The sequence below is a fragment of the Notamacropus eugenii genome, chromosome 4 (genome assembly GCF_028372415.1).
Source record: "Notamacropus eugenii isolate mMacEug1 chromosome 4, mMacEug1.pri_v2, whole genome shotgun sequence".
In the NCBI taxonomy this organism is placed as follows: Eukaryota; Metazoa; Chordata; class Mammalia; order Diprotodontia; family Macropodidae; genus Notamacropus; species Notamacropus eugenii.
Genome location: NC_092875.1, coordinates 430,061,594 through 430,077,643, shown reverse-complemented (window position 1 = coordinate 430,077,643; position 16,050 = coordinate 430,061,594). Strand labels below are relative to the sequence as shown.

Sequence of the window (16,050 nt, the reverse complement as noted above, 5' to 3'; positions counted from 1 at the left end):
TCTAAAAAAGTGAAACTTACCAAAGATGTCTATAGAAATCTTTCTAAAAATGCATCACATACTTATCTATTGTGATAAACAGAGAACTTGCTCTTTGAAGGATCCAGGAATTCATTGGTATAGTACTGTCTCTCTTAGTTTAGGTCATGACCCCTCTTATTTTTCATCATATGTGATTCCCCCTTCATGTGTTTCCATAAATTCTCCACAGAGGATCCAAGCAATCTACCATTGATATTCCTGAAGGTTCTCTTTATGTATCTGGAGCATCATCTGTTTCTCTCAGGCTATCTACATAATCACCCTATTTCATTTTCTGCTTATTGATATCCTCAATCATGTCCCTCATACATTTCTTGCATACAAACCATTCTGTCTCTTCCCTTGCTATGAGTTTGGTACAGTGACACTGGCCTTCTTGCTGTTCCAAGAACAAGACACCTCTTAGTTCTGGTCATTTTCTCTAATATGTCCCTTATGCCTGGAATGTTCTTTCTCCTCATCTCTGCCTACAGACCTCCCTAGCTTCCTTTAAATCTCAACTAAAATCCCATTTGTTACAAGAAGGCTTTCCCAATCCCTCTTAATTCAAGAGCCTTCCTTCTACTAATTATTTCCTGTTTATACATATTTTTGTATTGTTTGTATGTGTTTTACTTATTATCTCTCCCATTAGATTGTGAGTTCCTTGAGAATAGAGACTATCTTTTGCCCCCCTCCTTTTTTATCCCCAGTGCTTAGTACAGTACCTGACACACACAGTAAGCATTTAAAATATATTGATTTGTTGAGTTGTTATTTCCAGTTGGTATCAATGTGCCTGCCTCCAGAGTTTTAGAGAAGGTGCTGGATTTGGGATCAGCGGAGACTTGGGTTCAATATTGCCTCCATTACTTGCTACCTTAGTGTGTGACCATGGGCAAGTCTTTTAACCTCTCTAAGCCTCTATTTCCTTATGTGTAAAAGGAGAATGACAATACCTGAAGCGTCTAACTCACTCCTTCTAGTGGGTCCCAGTGAGAAAGTGAAGGTCTAGAGTGTTCTGCAATACTTAAAAGTGCTATGTAAATGTCAGTTATTATTATATTTCTTTTCCAACTTGTTGGGAAACCCTATATTGTTATAATGTTACGTAAATTAAGAGTGACTCTGAGTGACACAGGTTTGGGAGATTCATCTAAGAGAAAGATAAATGAGCTTTTAATGCAGAGATTCTACAACATCTATTTAAAATTCCTTAGATATTTTTTGCTTCCTTCTGATTATCACCTACATTTCAAATGAAAATTACTATACCAAGATATAGCCAAAGAAACAATAATTGTTTCAGGAAGAACTGGGACATGCATGCTTCCACCCTCATATTGTATAGACCACACGAGGAAAATGCTACCAAAGAGCAAGGTGACAAGACAGAAAATGAACGTCCCTCCCAGAATGTCTATTTCAGCTGTAGTTTACATTCATAACCTGTAAAAGCATACATTGTTCATCTTAATCACTGTCACTGGGAACAGACTCAGTTCAAATCAATTAAGGCAGAAATAAGACAAGAGAGCTGTGTTACCAAGTCCAACAGCTCTGCTGAGGATCCCTTTTATCATCCAATCCAAGGTCAAGTCTGTTTCCCTGCCCTTCCTCTCCCCTCCCCCAACTTCCACTCCAGTCATCCTTCCTTCTATACTCTATAGTAAGCAAGCATTCAGTCTCTCTGCCTATCTCTGCCTCTGTTACTTTGTCTTTCTGTGTATCTCTGTGTGTGTGTGTGTTTCTGTCTCTGTTTCTTTCTCTGTCTCTACCCCTCTGTCTCTTCTTCCCTCTCTGTCTCTTCATCTCTGTCTCTGTGTCTGTCTGTCTGTCTCTCTCTCTCTTTCTCTCCCCACTTTCCCTCAACTATTTCATCTGTGTAGGGCATGTCCCATACAGTAACTTCCACCATGGATAAATATCAGAAGGAGTCTTAACAAACTGTCTAAGGCACTGAGAGGTTGACTAGCAGGGTTACTCACTTGACTATTACGTGTCAGAGACAGAGCTTGAATCCAGATCTTTCCAACTTTAAGGGTTGGTCCTTTAACCACTATAACATGCTGCCTCCCAAAGAATGGCCTTACTTTGACTACATCTCCCATTTCTCTTACACATTGAAAAATACTACTTCTCTTTACTCCTTTACATCTGGCATTTCCATCAATATTTCTTCCCATCGACGTACCACTCTCATTTCTTGCCAGAAATATACTAGGCTGGTTTTATGAAGCTAAGTAACCTACGTGATTACAAGGGTTGCTCAAAAAAGTGAATGGATAAAATTAATTACATGCAGTATAATCATTTTCTGAGTAGTTCGGTATCTAGTCAGATTTGTATGGTGACATAGTAGACTAGCTGTACCTTACCAGAAAAGAGCTGCCAACCAGGATTCATGGTCCTCACACAACATTCATGCTGTGATTTGCCTTTTAACCATGAAAAATATCCCTGCTACCGTAATACCCTCTAACCTACTAACGTCCAGATAGCCAGGGGCTCTTCATGCTGCTGCCCTTTTGGGAAAGGTAGGCCTTGACAGTATACCTGAGCCAGGGCAACAGGAGGAATTCCACTGGACTTATCAAAAGGCAAATGAAGGTGCCTTTGCTTTTGCCATGAAGAACAGACAAGGTGTGCTGCTATTACTGCTCGATCAATTACAAGAATGTTTTGTATAAAAAGGATTTTCCCCTTTTTCCAGCTGTTTTTATGCACATCTCCATAATGCTCAAAGTATATCTTAGCGGTTGCTGCCTCCATTTCCACCACTTTAGCAGGATCACTATAGAAGCGAATGACGATTACATAGTATCAAGGGCCAGTCTTTATTTCTCTCTGTTACAGGCGCTGTCACAAGCAAAGAATTCCTCATCTATTAGCTGTGCCCAAGTGGCTGTGATGATGACCCACCCTGTTGTACAGAAGAACATGGGTAAGAATTTCACACTGGATGGAAAGGCATGAATCCTTTTGAGATCATCATCCTCAGTGACAGAGGCAATATTGACACCAACGAGATTGCAGCAATCCACTGACAAGTCTCATTAAATAATAAAAGTAGTTTGTGGTAAGAACACTGTGCTTATAGTCACAAGAGGCTGTTTCTATTCCTGGCACAATTACTTACTGGCAGAATAACTTTGAGAATATCACTCAATCTCTCCAGGTCAGTTTTCTAACCTGTAAAATGGGGATAATCAAACCTGTCTTGCTGACCTCATAGAGCTATTGGGGGAAGGAAAAGGAAAAAGCTTTAATTAAGTGTCTACTATGTGCTGGGCATTGTGCTAAATACTTTGCAAATATGATCTCATTTGATCCTCATAACAACACTGGGAAATAGGTGATATCCTCATCACTGTTTTACAGTTGAGAAAACTGAGGCATGCAGAAGTGTGGTGATTTGCCCTAGGTCACACAGCTAATAAGTGTCTGAGATCACATTTGAATTCAGTTCTTCTTGACTCCAAGCCCAATATTCTACCCACCTTGGTAATGCAAGGATAAAAAGAGAAAATGTATATGGAAAGCACTTTGAAAACTATAAAACACTCTCCAGAGATACAACATGAGAGCAATGCATACAGTGGCTGGCAAATGTTTGCTGAATGTTTGTTGTTGAAATATCCTCATTAGAATTGGGAAAAAGAAAGAGCTTCTGATGTGTGGTCTCAGCATTCTTGGTAAAATATGAGGCAAGACCTTGGTCAAAAGGAAAAGATAAAAGAGATTAAGATAAAAGATAAAGAGAGCAGTAAGGTAATATTACATAGAAATATAAAATGGTTAGAAAATCCTTGACTCATAAGAAAGAAGGTGGGAAAACATTTGAGTGAGAGTCAATAGGAAGTAAAAACAAAAGGGAAAATGTGAGAAGAATTTAAGATACTCTGGATGAAGGCAGAGGGAGGTAACAGACAATGAGCTTCAAGAGCAGATCACAAAGTTAACATGGGGATGATTTAATGGTGCTGGGAACCCTTCAACTCCCTCTCTCTACTAGAGCACAATTTCTCTGCTAAAAGTAGAGAAGCTGATACATTCTTTCTCTCATTATCTTTCCAAAAAATAAAATCACTTTTCTTTAAAATTTCCTCTACTACTGTTGATGGCACTGCAATCCTTCCAGACACCTAGGTTCACAACTGCAATCCCATCCTATGCTCTGTCTTCTCACCCACTGCTACATATCCAATCAGTTGCCAAATCTTATTTCTATCTCCACAGCATCTTTCAAACAGCTCTCCATGCATAAAGCCACCCCCTTAGTTCACAATAGCACTTTTTATGCAGCAAAGAGCTGGAAATGAAGGAAATGCCCATTGACTGGGAGATGACCAAACATATTGTGGTAAAGAATGGGAACAGAATAATGCTGTACTGTAAGAAATAAAATGTAGGATAAATAAAGAGGAGCATGGAGAAACATATGAACAAATGCAAATTGAAGTAAGCAGAACCAGGAAGCCAATAAACACCACCACCACAACAACAGAAAAGGAAAGAACAACCAAAGGAACTGAACTGCAAAATCATAATCTGGCTGCAAAAAAAGGACATATGAGATTTCATCTCCCTTCTCTCTATGGAGGTGGAGTGACTACGATTATGGAACATTGTATTGCATGCTATGTCAGTCTCCATCTATGCGTCGCAGAATTGTTTCTTTCCCCCTTTTGGTGTTCTTTGTAATAGGGTGAAAGAAGAGGGAAGTGTTGGAAAATGTAGATAATATAAGAACAAAATATGTCAGTAAAATTAAAACAAAAAAAAAGAAATACAGAGGATATAACAATGGAAGAATAAATGTTTTAAAAGGCATGATCATGCAAAAGTAACTTAATCAATTCCAGAACAAATTAAGGCTCCTACTTAACATTAAAGACAATAATAACAAGAGATTTTGCAAGATATTTTTTAGGCAAGAAAAAAATATTTTTTTAAAAAGTCATAGAATAGCTGCTTAGGATACATCAGATAAAAAAACTAGAAAAAGAATAAAGAGCTGCACAATTTGTGTTTTGTCTCTGTTTCTCTACTATGAAAAATGGTAAATGGGATTAAAAGCCAATATAATTGAGAAGATGGGAAGAAAGAACAGAGTTGCCCTCAAGAATTCCTTATGCATCTGCAGTGTCTGTCTATGTTACATGTACTGATGGACCATCTCTATGGATTTTCTATACAACTGCATATGGACAGTAGGTGTTCTTCATTCACTTGAGTTTTGCTATGTAAAGTTTGAAGTTATTAAAGTTATTAAAGATCTCATGTAGAAGGTGCTACCGTACTCAGGGACATGATGCAGTCAGTATATCACCTACAAATAGGAATATCTGGAAGACTTTCCATTGCAATTGTGGGGAATTCCTCTTCTTGTTCCCCTTCCATTTCAATTCTGTACTGATATCCTAAGGGGAAACAAGCATTTACTAAGCACCTACTGTGTGTCATATTTGTTATGACCTTTTTAAAAAAATTTTTTTCTTGCCTAAAAAATATCTAATTACTATGCACTTTGGAAATATTATCCCATTTAATTCACATAACAACCCTGGAAAGTGAGTGCTATTATTAACCCCATTTTATAGTTGAGGACTATAAAGCAGACAGAAGTTAAGATTCAGAGACCAGACTTAACTCAGGTTTTCCTGTCTCCAGGTCCAGCACTCTATCCACTGCATCACATAGTTTCCTAAGTTGCTGACAATTGATACCTCCTTTGGTGAACATACATCTCTTTTTTGTGTCTCTGTTCATACTAGTAACAAGAGGGCTAAGTTTTAGCTGTTATTACATCTTTCAAAGAATATCATTTGACTTTTAACCAACGCTTGAAGGAGGCCACAATGGACTTTTACATGGTACTTTGATTTACCAAAAAATAAATAATTGGGATCTTGTCAATTTTCTAACTATAAAGATAAAATCTATTATAGAATATCATTTATGAATACTTTCCAGTCCTCTTTTCTAGACTTTTTCTATTTCCTATTATTGTTATTGGCAGCTGAGAAGTTACTTAGCCCAGGCCTGGGACTATGGAATCCCATAGAGAACAACTTTTTGACTTCAGAGCTATTCAGAGAAGGGAAGCCTAGTAGCTTAACACCAATGTGTGGCACATGTGTTGTAGAGACAGTACCAGGAAATATTGGAAGCTGGCTTTAAAGGCATTATCGTTGTATAAATCAACTGAAACTCTTTCTGGTGCTTTAAAGTTCCTAAATGGCTTCATGGAAAAGTAAGGGCCTACAGCTTGGCAGAAGTGGGACTGCAGATGTTACAGCTGTTTGCTTTTTTTTTTCTTGAAACAAAAACAAAATAAAAATGGAACAAAGATCTCTGCCTAGTGTCTGAATTCTTAACCATGCCCATTGTGGCAGGCAGACTCAATACACAACAACCACTGGGTTCCTCCCAAGAAGGGATGGTGACAAAGTTTGAAAAGTGCTGAGTATCACTGAAGTGGTAGCAACAGAGCAAAATATAAACATTCCCTAAAGAAGAAAACACCTCCAGATTTTTTAAAATCACCTTTACTGTCCCTTGTAGGTAGTCCCTTCCCTGCATCTACGTTCCATTGGTGGTAATTGTAAAAAAGCCGCTTCTTTTAGAGAATCTAAGAATTGGTTTGCAATAACTTCCTTTTTTTCCCTTGGAGAATGTGTATAAAGTAATACCTTACCTTGCCTCTCACCAACAGGCCCCAAGTGCTAACTCCAAACAACTGGGTTCAATTGAAAAGGAGAGTGGTGAGCTGCCACCTCTCCCTTTCAACTGTGATCCCCTCCTTCAAAGTCAACATTAGCACAATTATAGGGTGACTGTGAGCATTAGTACAATTATGGCTCAGCTGCGAATTCAGGCCACTCATTTTAGGGGAAGTTATCATTCTTTTCAATCAAATTGACTGAAATCTTTTTCTCCTGCCAGAATCCAGCACCTGCAATACATTAGTGATTCAAGTTAAACAGGTCTAGCTGTGAACCGGTGAGAACCAGAGCAGCTGTCCCATGGTGGTACAGTTAATCTCTCCTGTTTTTAAAAAGCCTTCCTGTCTCTGGATTAGGAAAAGATGGATACTCTAGACCCATCACTAACTCTGATGCACCAAATATATCTTAGTCAAGTCTTATGCCTCTCTAACATTAGTACAAGGATGACAGCTGCAGACTAGTAGAGTAAACCACTATCTACAGAATAGAACAGGATGCCGAAAGACCTGTTTGCCCAAAATGATAAAAGGTAACGTGGTACAGTGAATAAAGCACTAGCCCTAGAGCCAAGAAGACCTGAATTCAAATCCAGGATTAGACACTTACAAACTATATAACTCTGGGCAAGTCACTTAACCCTGTTTGCCTCAGTTTCCTCCTCTGTAAAAGGAGCTGGAGAAGGAAATGGCAAACCACTCTAGTATCTTCGCAAGAAAATCCAAAAATGGGGTCCCAAGCAGTCAGATATGCCTGAAACAACTAAACAGTTAGTATCCAATGAATATGAGGATGCTTTATTGGCATGTTTTATTCCTTTTTATTATTATCTTTATTATTTTTAATCTTCATATGGGGGGTCATTTAAACATTTTACATGGGGCATTCCACTGAAAGATAAAAGAGAACTGGGCTCCCAAGTCCCACAAGAATACAGGAGTTTATGTGATGTTCTCATAAAGATGTTTGCTTGGAACCTAAAGCCCCGGTAGTTCATTTAGTTAAAAGCATCAGAAGCAGATTGAAAGGACCAGTTTAGCTTAGAAAATAACAACAATAGCAAATTTACTTTAACATAGGAAAAAGGAAAAGAAAAGTAAAAAATCACCATAAAGCCTTTGACAGGCTACAAAAGTAGGGAAACAGAAAAATCAAGTTCTAGGAAAGCCCTTAATGGCCAAAAGTAAGTAACGTCATAGTATGCCCATCTGCTTCTTCTGGCTATGGTTAAGTTCAGAGCCCACATAGACTATGCACTAAGAGATCTTTCTTTTTTGTATCTCATATACCCCTTAGGCAGCCTGGTGAAGCTTATATATCCCTTAATTTTTAAATGTATAAAATACATGGTAATACAAAGGAAACCAATTATATCAAAATGGAGTAACCAACATATTAAAAAAGAAATAAGTTCATGAACCCAAGGTTAAAATTCATGCTATATGCCAAGCCACTAATGTATTATAAAACCAAGTCAGATCCCAATCTTGTTCGTCAATTCGAAGATTATATATTTGCTTAATCTGGTTTACTCATTTGTTCAACAAATATTTATTGAGCAGTGTATAAAGCACCGTGGGAGGTACTATAGTGATAAAGAATAATTAGAAGACATAGGATAAGCTCTGCCCTTGGAGAGTTTTAATATTAGTCAGAAATATAAAATGTATATACAGTCCCATTAGGACTATTGCTCAGAAAGAAAATAGAAGAGGAGGGAAGTCTACAACACAAGAAACAACTATTTAGACAGGTTACATATTTATTCTAGATCAGCAAGCTTACAAGACAAGTTCAGCTGTGTTTTATAAGAAGTATGAATTGTTCAGTGAGGAAAGCATGAGATTTGGAGATGGAAGATTGGGGTGATGATCTTGGCCTTCACAGTTACTAGTTAGAGGAAGGTATTTTAGTTCCCTGAGTTTTAATTTCTTCTTTCTAAGAATGAAATGTTCCGAACTACCTATATCTCAGGATTAGGGGGAAAGTGCTACCTTAAAGCACTACGCAAACGTAAGAAGTATTGTTATGATTACCTAACCATACTACAGAGGCAGCTAGGTGGCACAGTGAATAAAGTACCAGGCCTGAAGTCAAGATAACTCATTTTCCTGAGTTCAAATCTGGCCTCAGACACTTACTGGCTATGTGACTGTGGGCAAGTCACTTAACCTTGTTTGCCTCAGTTTCCTCATCTATAAGAAAATGGTAAACCACTCCAATACCTTTGCCAAAAAAACCTCAAAGGGGGTGATGAAGAGTCAGACATGACTGCACAACAGCAAAAACAAGCAAACAAACAAAAAAACCTACTTTAACTCTGCTGTGTGACCATCCTCCCAGTATTTCTTGCTATCTTATGGAGGCAGAACAAGAAATTGGGGGAAAAGAATTCAGGATTTGGAGGAGTGAGAAGAAAGAGATACCAGTTTATAGGCATTAAAAAAGCAAGAATTCTTGATAGTAAAAAGTTTTGTGGACTGGGAAACATTTGTCATGGACCTGTGACTAGGAAACAACGTCCTAAAACTCTGGTTCACACACTCACTAGTCTTTAACTCATTCTCTATAACAAAAAGTACAATTTTATCCCAAGGTTCTTTCACCTCCAAGCTCAAAACAACTTCAAAAGAGTCACAGGATATTATTATTAGAAGGGACCTGAGTCAGCTAGTCCAACCTCCTCATTTTACAGATGAGTAAAATGAGACATGGAAAGGACGTGTATAAAATTCCCTCACTTGCATTCAAAACTCTTTATAGGTTTGAATTGATTAGGGATTAAAATGTTTAATATTGAATCTTGCCTCTTAGACTCCTGTGCTACAATGATATTCTATTTTTCATTTTCAGGGGTCTCCAGAATCAGGGAATTCTAGAATCTCTAGAATTTCAAAATACTTTGAATTGCTCCCTATCTACATTCCTGTTCTGTAGGACCAATATGAAAACATTGTACACAAACCCAAGCCAAGTTCTTCTATGTAGCACTTTAAAGTTTGCATAGCATTTCACATAATATCTCATTTAATCCTCTTAACAATGCTGTGAAGTAAGCGCTATAGTTATTCCCATTTTATAGATGAAAAAACTGAGACAGAAGTTGTGACTTGTTCAGGGTCACATGGCTACTAAGCGTCTGAGACAAGGCTTCCAGACTCCAAATCCAACACTCTTTCAATTAATTGTACTACCTATTTGACTAAATGCTTTTAAAGTGCTTCATTTTGTGTGCATATCCTTTAACCCAGCAATATTGCTCCTAGGGCTGTATCCCAAAGATATCATAAAACTTGTAAAAGGACTCACATGTAAAAAAATATTTATAGCAACTCTTTTTGTGGTGGCCAAGAACTGGAAATTGAGGGGATGCCCATCAATTGGAGAATGGCTGAACAAGTTGTGGTATATGAATGTAATGCAATACTATTGTGTTATAAGAAATGAGAAGCAGGTGGACTTCAGGAAAGCCTGGAAAGACTTATATGAACTGATGCTGAGTGAAGTAAGCAGAACCAGAGAACATTGTTCACAGTAAGCAGAACCAGAGAACATTGTTCACAGTAACAGTCACACTGTTTGAGGACTGATTTTGATAGACTTAGTCCTTCTCAGCAATGCAAGGACCTAAAACTGTTCCAAAGGACTCATGATGGAAAATGTCATCCACATCCAGAGAAAGAACTATGGAATTGGATTGCAGAGTGAAAGACTCTTTTCTCTTTTGTTTTGTTTTCTTTCTCATGGTTTCTCCTATTTGTTATAATTCTTCTATATAACGTGACTAATGTGAAAGTGTGTTTAATAGGAATGTATGTGTAGAACTCATATTAGATTGCATGCCATTTTGGGAGGGAAAGGAGAGAGGGGAGAAAATTTAAAACTTATGGAAGTGAATGTTGAAAACTGAAAATTAATAAATTGAATATTTATTTTTTAAAAAGTGCTTCATTTTGGATACCTTCAGTTGAAATGAAATTTGAATATCTACCTCTAAGGTAGGAATTACTAGTCTTTTTTTGTATCATGGATCCCTTTGGCAGTCTGGTAAAGACTGTGAACCCCTTCTCAGAATAATGTACTTAAATACATAAAATAAAATATATTGAATTACAAAAGAAACCAATTCTATTGGAATAGTTATCAAAATGTTTTGTGAAAACAAGTTCATGCACTCCAAGTTAAAAACCATTACCTTAGAATCAGAGGTTGGGAAAGGGGGAGGGGGGAGTAAATTACAACATAACCATGAAACAAATATAGGGATCCCCTCATCCTCAATAAGGAAAGATGATGCGTACCGAGTAGAAAATTTTACAGTGTATCCACAAAGACCCCTATTACTTTGGGGTGATTTAGATGACATTCTCAAACCAGAACTCCTCCTCTATATCTTCCATTTGTCCTTACTCTTTAAAAAATATTAAGTTGCCATACCTTCTAAAGGGTTTCTTTAGATTGATATTTAATGGCATGATCCATAAATGCATGGCTTTCAATTGGTCAATTAATGGTCTTTTCTTTTTAAAAATGAAAATAAAATATGCCTTTGTTGAGACCCCCATGTAAAGGAAAATACAAACTTCTAAACACTTTCTGAAAAGGAGGATGTGAAATCATAGTTGCCATTTATGAAGAGCTTTCCATACATCACCTCATCTGAGCATCACAATGACCCTGTAAGGTAAGCCTAGAGGCACTGTCACCCCCATTTCACTAATGTTCAGATAAGTCAAGTGATTCCTCAGTGGTCATACAGTTAAGAAATGTAAGAGATGGAATTTCATCCTGATTGCACTACTCCCAAGTGAACACTTTCTACTGTGCCCCACTGCCTCTCCTCTTATATGTCAGTTTAATAAATGAAATCAACTCAGAATAGCAATAAACCACAGTGGCTTTTAAAATATGACACATTTTCTCTATAATAAATTTCTATAGATCCCAACATCCAGAAGCTCTAAAGAGAAGCAAACTATATATACCAAGTTACATGTCATCAAAACAGTCTTTACTGGAGTAGCAGTGGGGAAATGTTCTTTCTTCATAGATTTCTTTTTTAAAAAATATCTTCAATAGAGTTCTATATCAAGCATCAGCATTGGCCAATGAAAAGAACTTAGTGCTGGAAGTAATCACTATAATCTGTGCTACTAACTGGTTGATTCTGGACAAAAGCACTTAACCATTTTTGCCTCAGATCCCTCATTGTCTGCCTAGTAGAGACAATACCTGCCTTCCTTCTCTGGCAGGACTATGGAGAGGAGAAAATAAGTCCCAAAAATTATGTGTAAGATTATTTAAAAGCAAGAAGCATTATACAAATGTATTGTAAGCTCCTCAAGGGCAGGAACGGTTTTATTTCCAGGGCCTAACAAAATGTCTTATGCCTAGTTAGCACTTAATATTTCTTCAACTGAACTAAACTAGTAAATTCTTTGTATTATCATCAGAAACAAAGAACAATAGTTAGAAATTATGGCTGTAAAAGCAATTTGGGAAGAGTTGGATGATTATGCAGAGGGAAACAAGTAGAATCAGAAAATCAATAAACAAAATATTATAATATAAATGAAAAGAAATTTGTACTCTAACTGAAAAACCAAAATGGTACTGGAAAAGTGGAAACATAATGGAATATGCCGCCCTTTTCTTAGCAGAGAGGGGGAAGAACCAAGAACCCAAAATATTTAACATATTGTCAGGCACAGTCTCTGTGTCAGTTCTTTTTATTTAATTGTTTTTCTTTGATACAAAGGAGGGTTCAATGGTGAGGAGGAAGCAATATCTGGAAATAATCAAGTTCAAAAATGTCAACCAAACCAAGCAAAATAGGACAAGAACCTAATTGAGAATCAAAGGACAGATAATAGAAGATTCACTCATAACCTGTCACTTCTAAGTTTACCATTCCATGTACTTCAGATTTGGGGAATTTGGAAATCCCCTTCCTTCCACATCTATTTAGTGTTCTGCTACTTTGCCTCCCTATTTCTTTTCATTCATGCATTCTGTCTTTCCTACTAGACTCTAAGCTCCTCAAGAGCAGGGGCTGTATCTTATATTTCTTACTCTCTAACCCAAATACCAAGCATAATTCTCTGCATTTATTTAATATACTAGGCACTCAAAAAATGTTTGATGATGCTTGTTTGATCTTATCTCGAAAAGGGATTCTCCTTCGTGGCCACTTGCCTTTCTCTTCTCCCCCAATAAAAGCACCCATGGGGCTAATCTTCTGATTGGCGGTGGGGGGAGGAGGAGGAAACAGTGTCTTTCATGCCCCAAAGGCTGGATCGGAGAATGCAGACGCTCAGATTCTCATTCTCCAGCGGGCATGTGGCAGATTTCATTGCAATCTGGGGCTCATCAAGACCTCTAATTTCTGCACGAGAATGTTGAATTAGCCTAGATTCTTCAAGTACAAGTAATTTTCTTTCTCTTCCGTTAACATCAGCTCCAGGGTCATATAATAGAGAATTTCATTAGTCTAGGACAATCAAATGCCTCCTTACAAGAAATAATAATCACAGAGACCCTGCTAAGTCTTGCTTTTGCAGACTCAGCTCTTTTTATTTCCAAGACCCGAAACAGAGACAATCCCTCCCCTCAACCTTTCTAGTCAATGAACTGCTTCTCTTCTTGCTGTTTCAACAATCCTGAAGTTTTCCAGATTCATCCAACAGAGAGTAACTCGCAGCCCTGTTGCTCCCCAGCCCCCAACACACACACTCCTTCCCACCCCATCACCTTGTCTTCAGGGGCAGAGACAGTGAGTGAGGCTGTCCCAGCGGGAGACAGGGTCATGAGACAACTAAGTGTCTAGTGTTTTCCTTTGTTGACTTTGGATTTTCAAAACAAAACAGCAAATGCTCAGGCAGCCATTCATCTTCCCCATGCCCCAGTGTTTATATTCAAAGCCCAAATCAACTTTACTTCATAAACTTTCAACCTTATCCTGCTTCCTCCCCGACTCGGGCCCCCACCTCTACCACACACAAATATGCGGGATAGCGATAAACACTGGGGATCTTGATAGACGCTAGCCCCCTGTAGTCCAATCTGAGGCTTGACTCTGGCCCCCAACCAGGCACCGCAGATAAACACAACAGGAAACTACTCACACGGGTGAGCTCACGATATACCAAGCGACACACTGTACAACCGCGATCTCCCCAGTCTCTCCGCCCTCCCACCCCCAGTTCTCCTTTACCTGGTCCTTCCCCACCCCCCACCCCACCCCCCAACTCCGTTCCCTCGCTCACTTTAATCCGTGAATGTCTCGGGTAAACGCTGTCTTACCTAAAACATGTGGTGAGCTCGCCGGTAGGTTTTAGACAAGGATACTTGGTGGTTGCTATCTTGTTCTCTGAACAGACCTCTCTGGAAGAAAGTTGGAAAGAAAATCCTACCTTAGTCTGGGTCTGGAGATGCTCAGGGAGCCTCAGTGTACCGAGGAGTGAGGGCAGACTAGGAGGATCCCCTATACCCAAGGCACTGCAGTTCACAGGATTTCGAATTGGAAGGGACCTTAGAGGTAACCCAATCCGACCCCTCTAGTTTTACGGATAAGGAAACTGTAGGATCTTATACCTCTGTCAGGAAGGGAGACTGTGGGAAGAGCACCGGATTCGGAATCGGAGGACCAGGGTCTGAATGGAGGCTCTGCTACCTACTTGCTGTGTGACCTTGGGCAAGTGCTTTGTCTGTAAAAGGAAAGGGGTTGAAATGGAGAGGCCACTAGGGTCCTTCCCAGATCTAAATCTTTGGTCCGATGAACTAGCGCGCTGACAGGAGCGCAAATTGGGTTTGAGTGGGTACGAAGTCCTCCCGCAGAGCGCGGAGGGTGAGCACCCTCAGAGTCGGGGTGCTGGGCGCACGGTCGGCACCCACCGCATCAGGGGAGTTCAGGCTAGGACCGCCTGGGAGCGGGTTCAGAGCCGGGCACCGCGCCGACCGCCTCCGGGGGTACATGCGCAGCCCGCTTTTACTGTCCGTGCCCGTCCTTGAACGTCAGCAGTCCCAGCGTGGGGGGCAAGGGCAAGCTCACCTGTCGCTGTCCTCAAACTCCTCTCGGTAGGTCCAGGTGTGTCCCAAGGCCAGGAGCAGAAGCAGGGGACCCAGGCTTCTGCCCAGCTGTCTCTTCGCCCCTCCTCTCCCGCTCGGTGGAGAAGGCGGCAGCGGCGGCGGCGGCAGTAGCGGCAGCACCATCGGGCAAACTCTCGGGTAGTTCCCCCTCGGCGCCCAGGCTCTTGCTCTTTCTTTCTCTCCCTCCTTGCAGCCTCCGCTTTTCTCCTCCTCCTTTTTCTTCTCCTCCTTTTCTTCCCCTCCTTCCGGCAGGGGGCGCGGGAGAGCAGGGGTGTTTGCACCACCTGCCCGGGGCGCTCTGGGGACTGTGCGGGTCAGAAGCGGAGCCGAGCCGGGCTTAGGAAAGAGACCCAAATGAGGGGTTCGATCGTGCCCCACCCCCGGGGGCAGCCTGGACCTGGGATGGGAAGTGCAAACTCAGAAGCGAACCAGGGAATTTGGGGTCTGGAGAAGAAGGCTGGAACAGGAAGGGTGTCCCCGATTACTGAGAGACTGTGCGAGCAGCCAGAGTGACTTTCCCAGGCCGTCTGTTCTAGGTGACAGATTGACTCAACTAAAGCGTTCAGGGCTGAGTCCGAGTCTTTTCCTCTATTGTGGAAGGAGTGGGGAGGGAGGGAGGAAGAGAAGGAAAGGAAAGATGTCTAAGGGAGAAAAGGTGGGTGTCAGTGTTCTGTACTGGGGTGGCATGGACAGCCAGGGGTGCAGGGGATGGAGGAGGAAAAGGAAGAGGGGCGAAGGAGGAAGTGCTTCCTATTCCTACAGGAGAAAGGGGGAGGGGAAGAGAGGGTTAATAAACTTCCTTCTTGTTGTCAATTTTTAATGACTGAAGATTCAGAGTATTTTCCTTTCCCCAAAATGAGGAGTTAGCCTTTGCCCTTCTCCCCTTCTATCTCAATATTTTTTGCTGCTCAAGGAGTAAAGGCAAGGGGTGAAAGTTCCAGGTCTCCTAAAACTGAGCCTCTTCCAAGCTGGCATGTGCTATCTTCATTCATATTTCTTTTGAGTGAGATATTTTGGCCAATTCACTGGTAACGAATGATAAAATTATATCACTCATCACTCAGAATTGCTGAAAAGGAATTAGGATTCATTAGGTTTTTCTTGGAATCTCAATTCCTCTTGCAGAACTTCTCAGTTCTGTTTCCCAGATAGGTTTGGATACAGACTTTTCTCTTCGGAAAGAGGATCAAAGAACAAGAAGCTGTTATATTAC

General features: G+C 40.1%; 1 protein-coding gene across 9 annotated transcripts in view; it reads right to left on the bottom strand.

Moving 5' to 3' along the window:
* CCBE1 (collagen and calcium binding EGF domains 1) overlaps positions 1 to 15,387 on the bottom strand; it is a 345,289-nt gene extending 329,902 nt beyond the window's left edge. For 7 of the 9 annotated variants that reach the window (XM_072605919.1, XM_072605921.1, XM_072605924.1 and 4 more), the window contains exons 1-3: positions 14,800 to 14,925; positions 14,343 to 14,455; positions 14,052 to 14,132 (exon numbers count right to left, since the gene is read on the bottom strand). Coding sequence is in view for 1 of the 9 variants with exons in the window: in XM_072605918.1 (XP_072462019.1) it covers positions 14,052 to 14,132; positions 14,800 to 14,960 (242 nt within the window). In the remaining 8 variants the exon portion in view is untranslated. Of the gene's footprint in view, positions 1 to 14,051; positions 14,133 to 14,342; positions 14,456 to 14,799 lie in introns of all 9 variants that reach the window. The other 2 variants (XM_072605918.1, XM_072605920.1) reach the window with 2 other exon arrangements.
* Between the last annotated feature and the right edge of the window lie 663 nt (positions 15,388 to 16,050).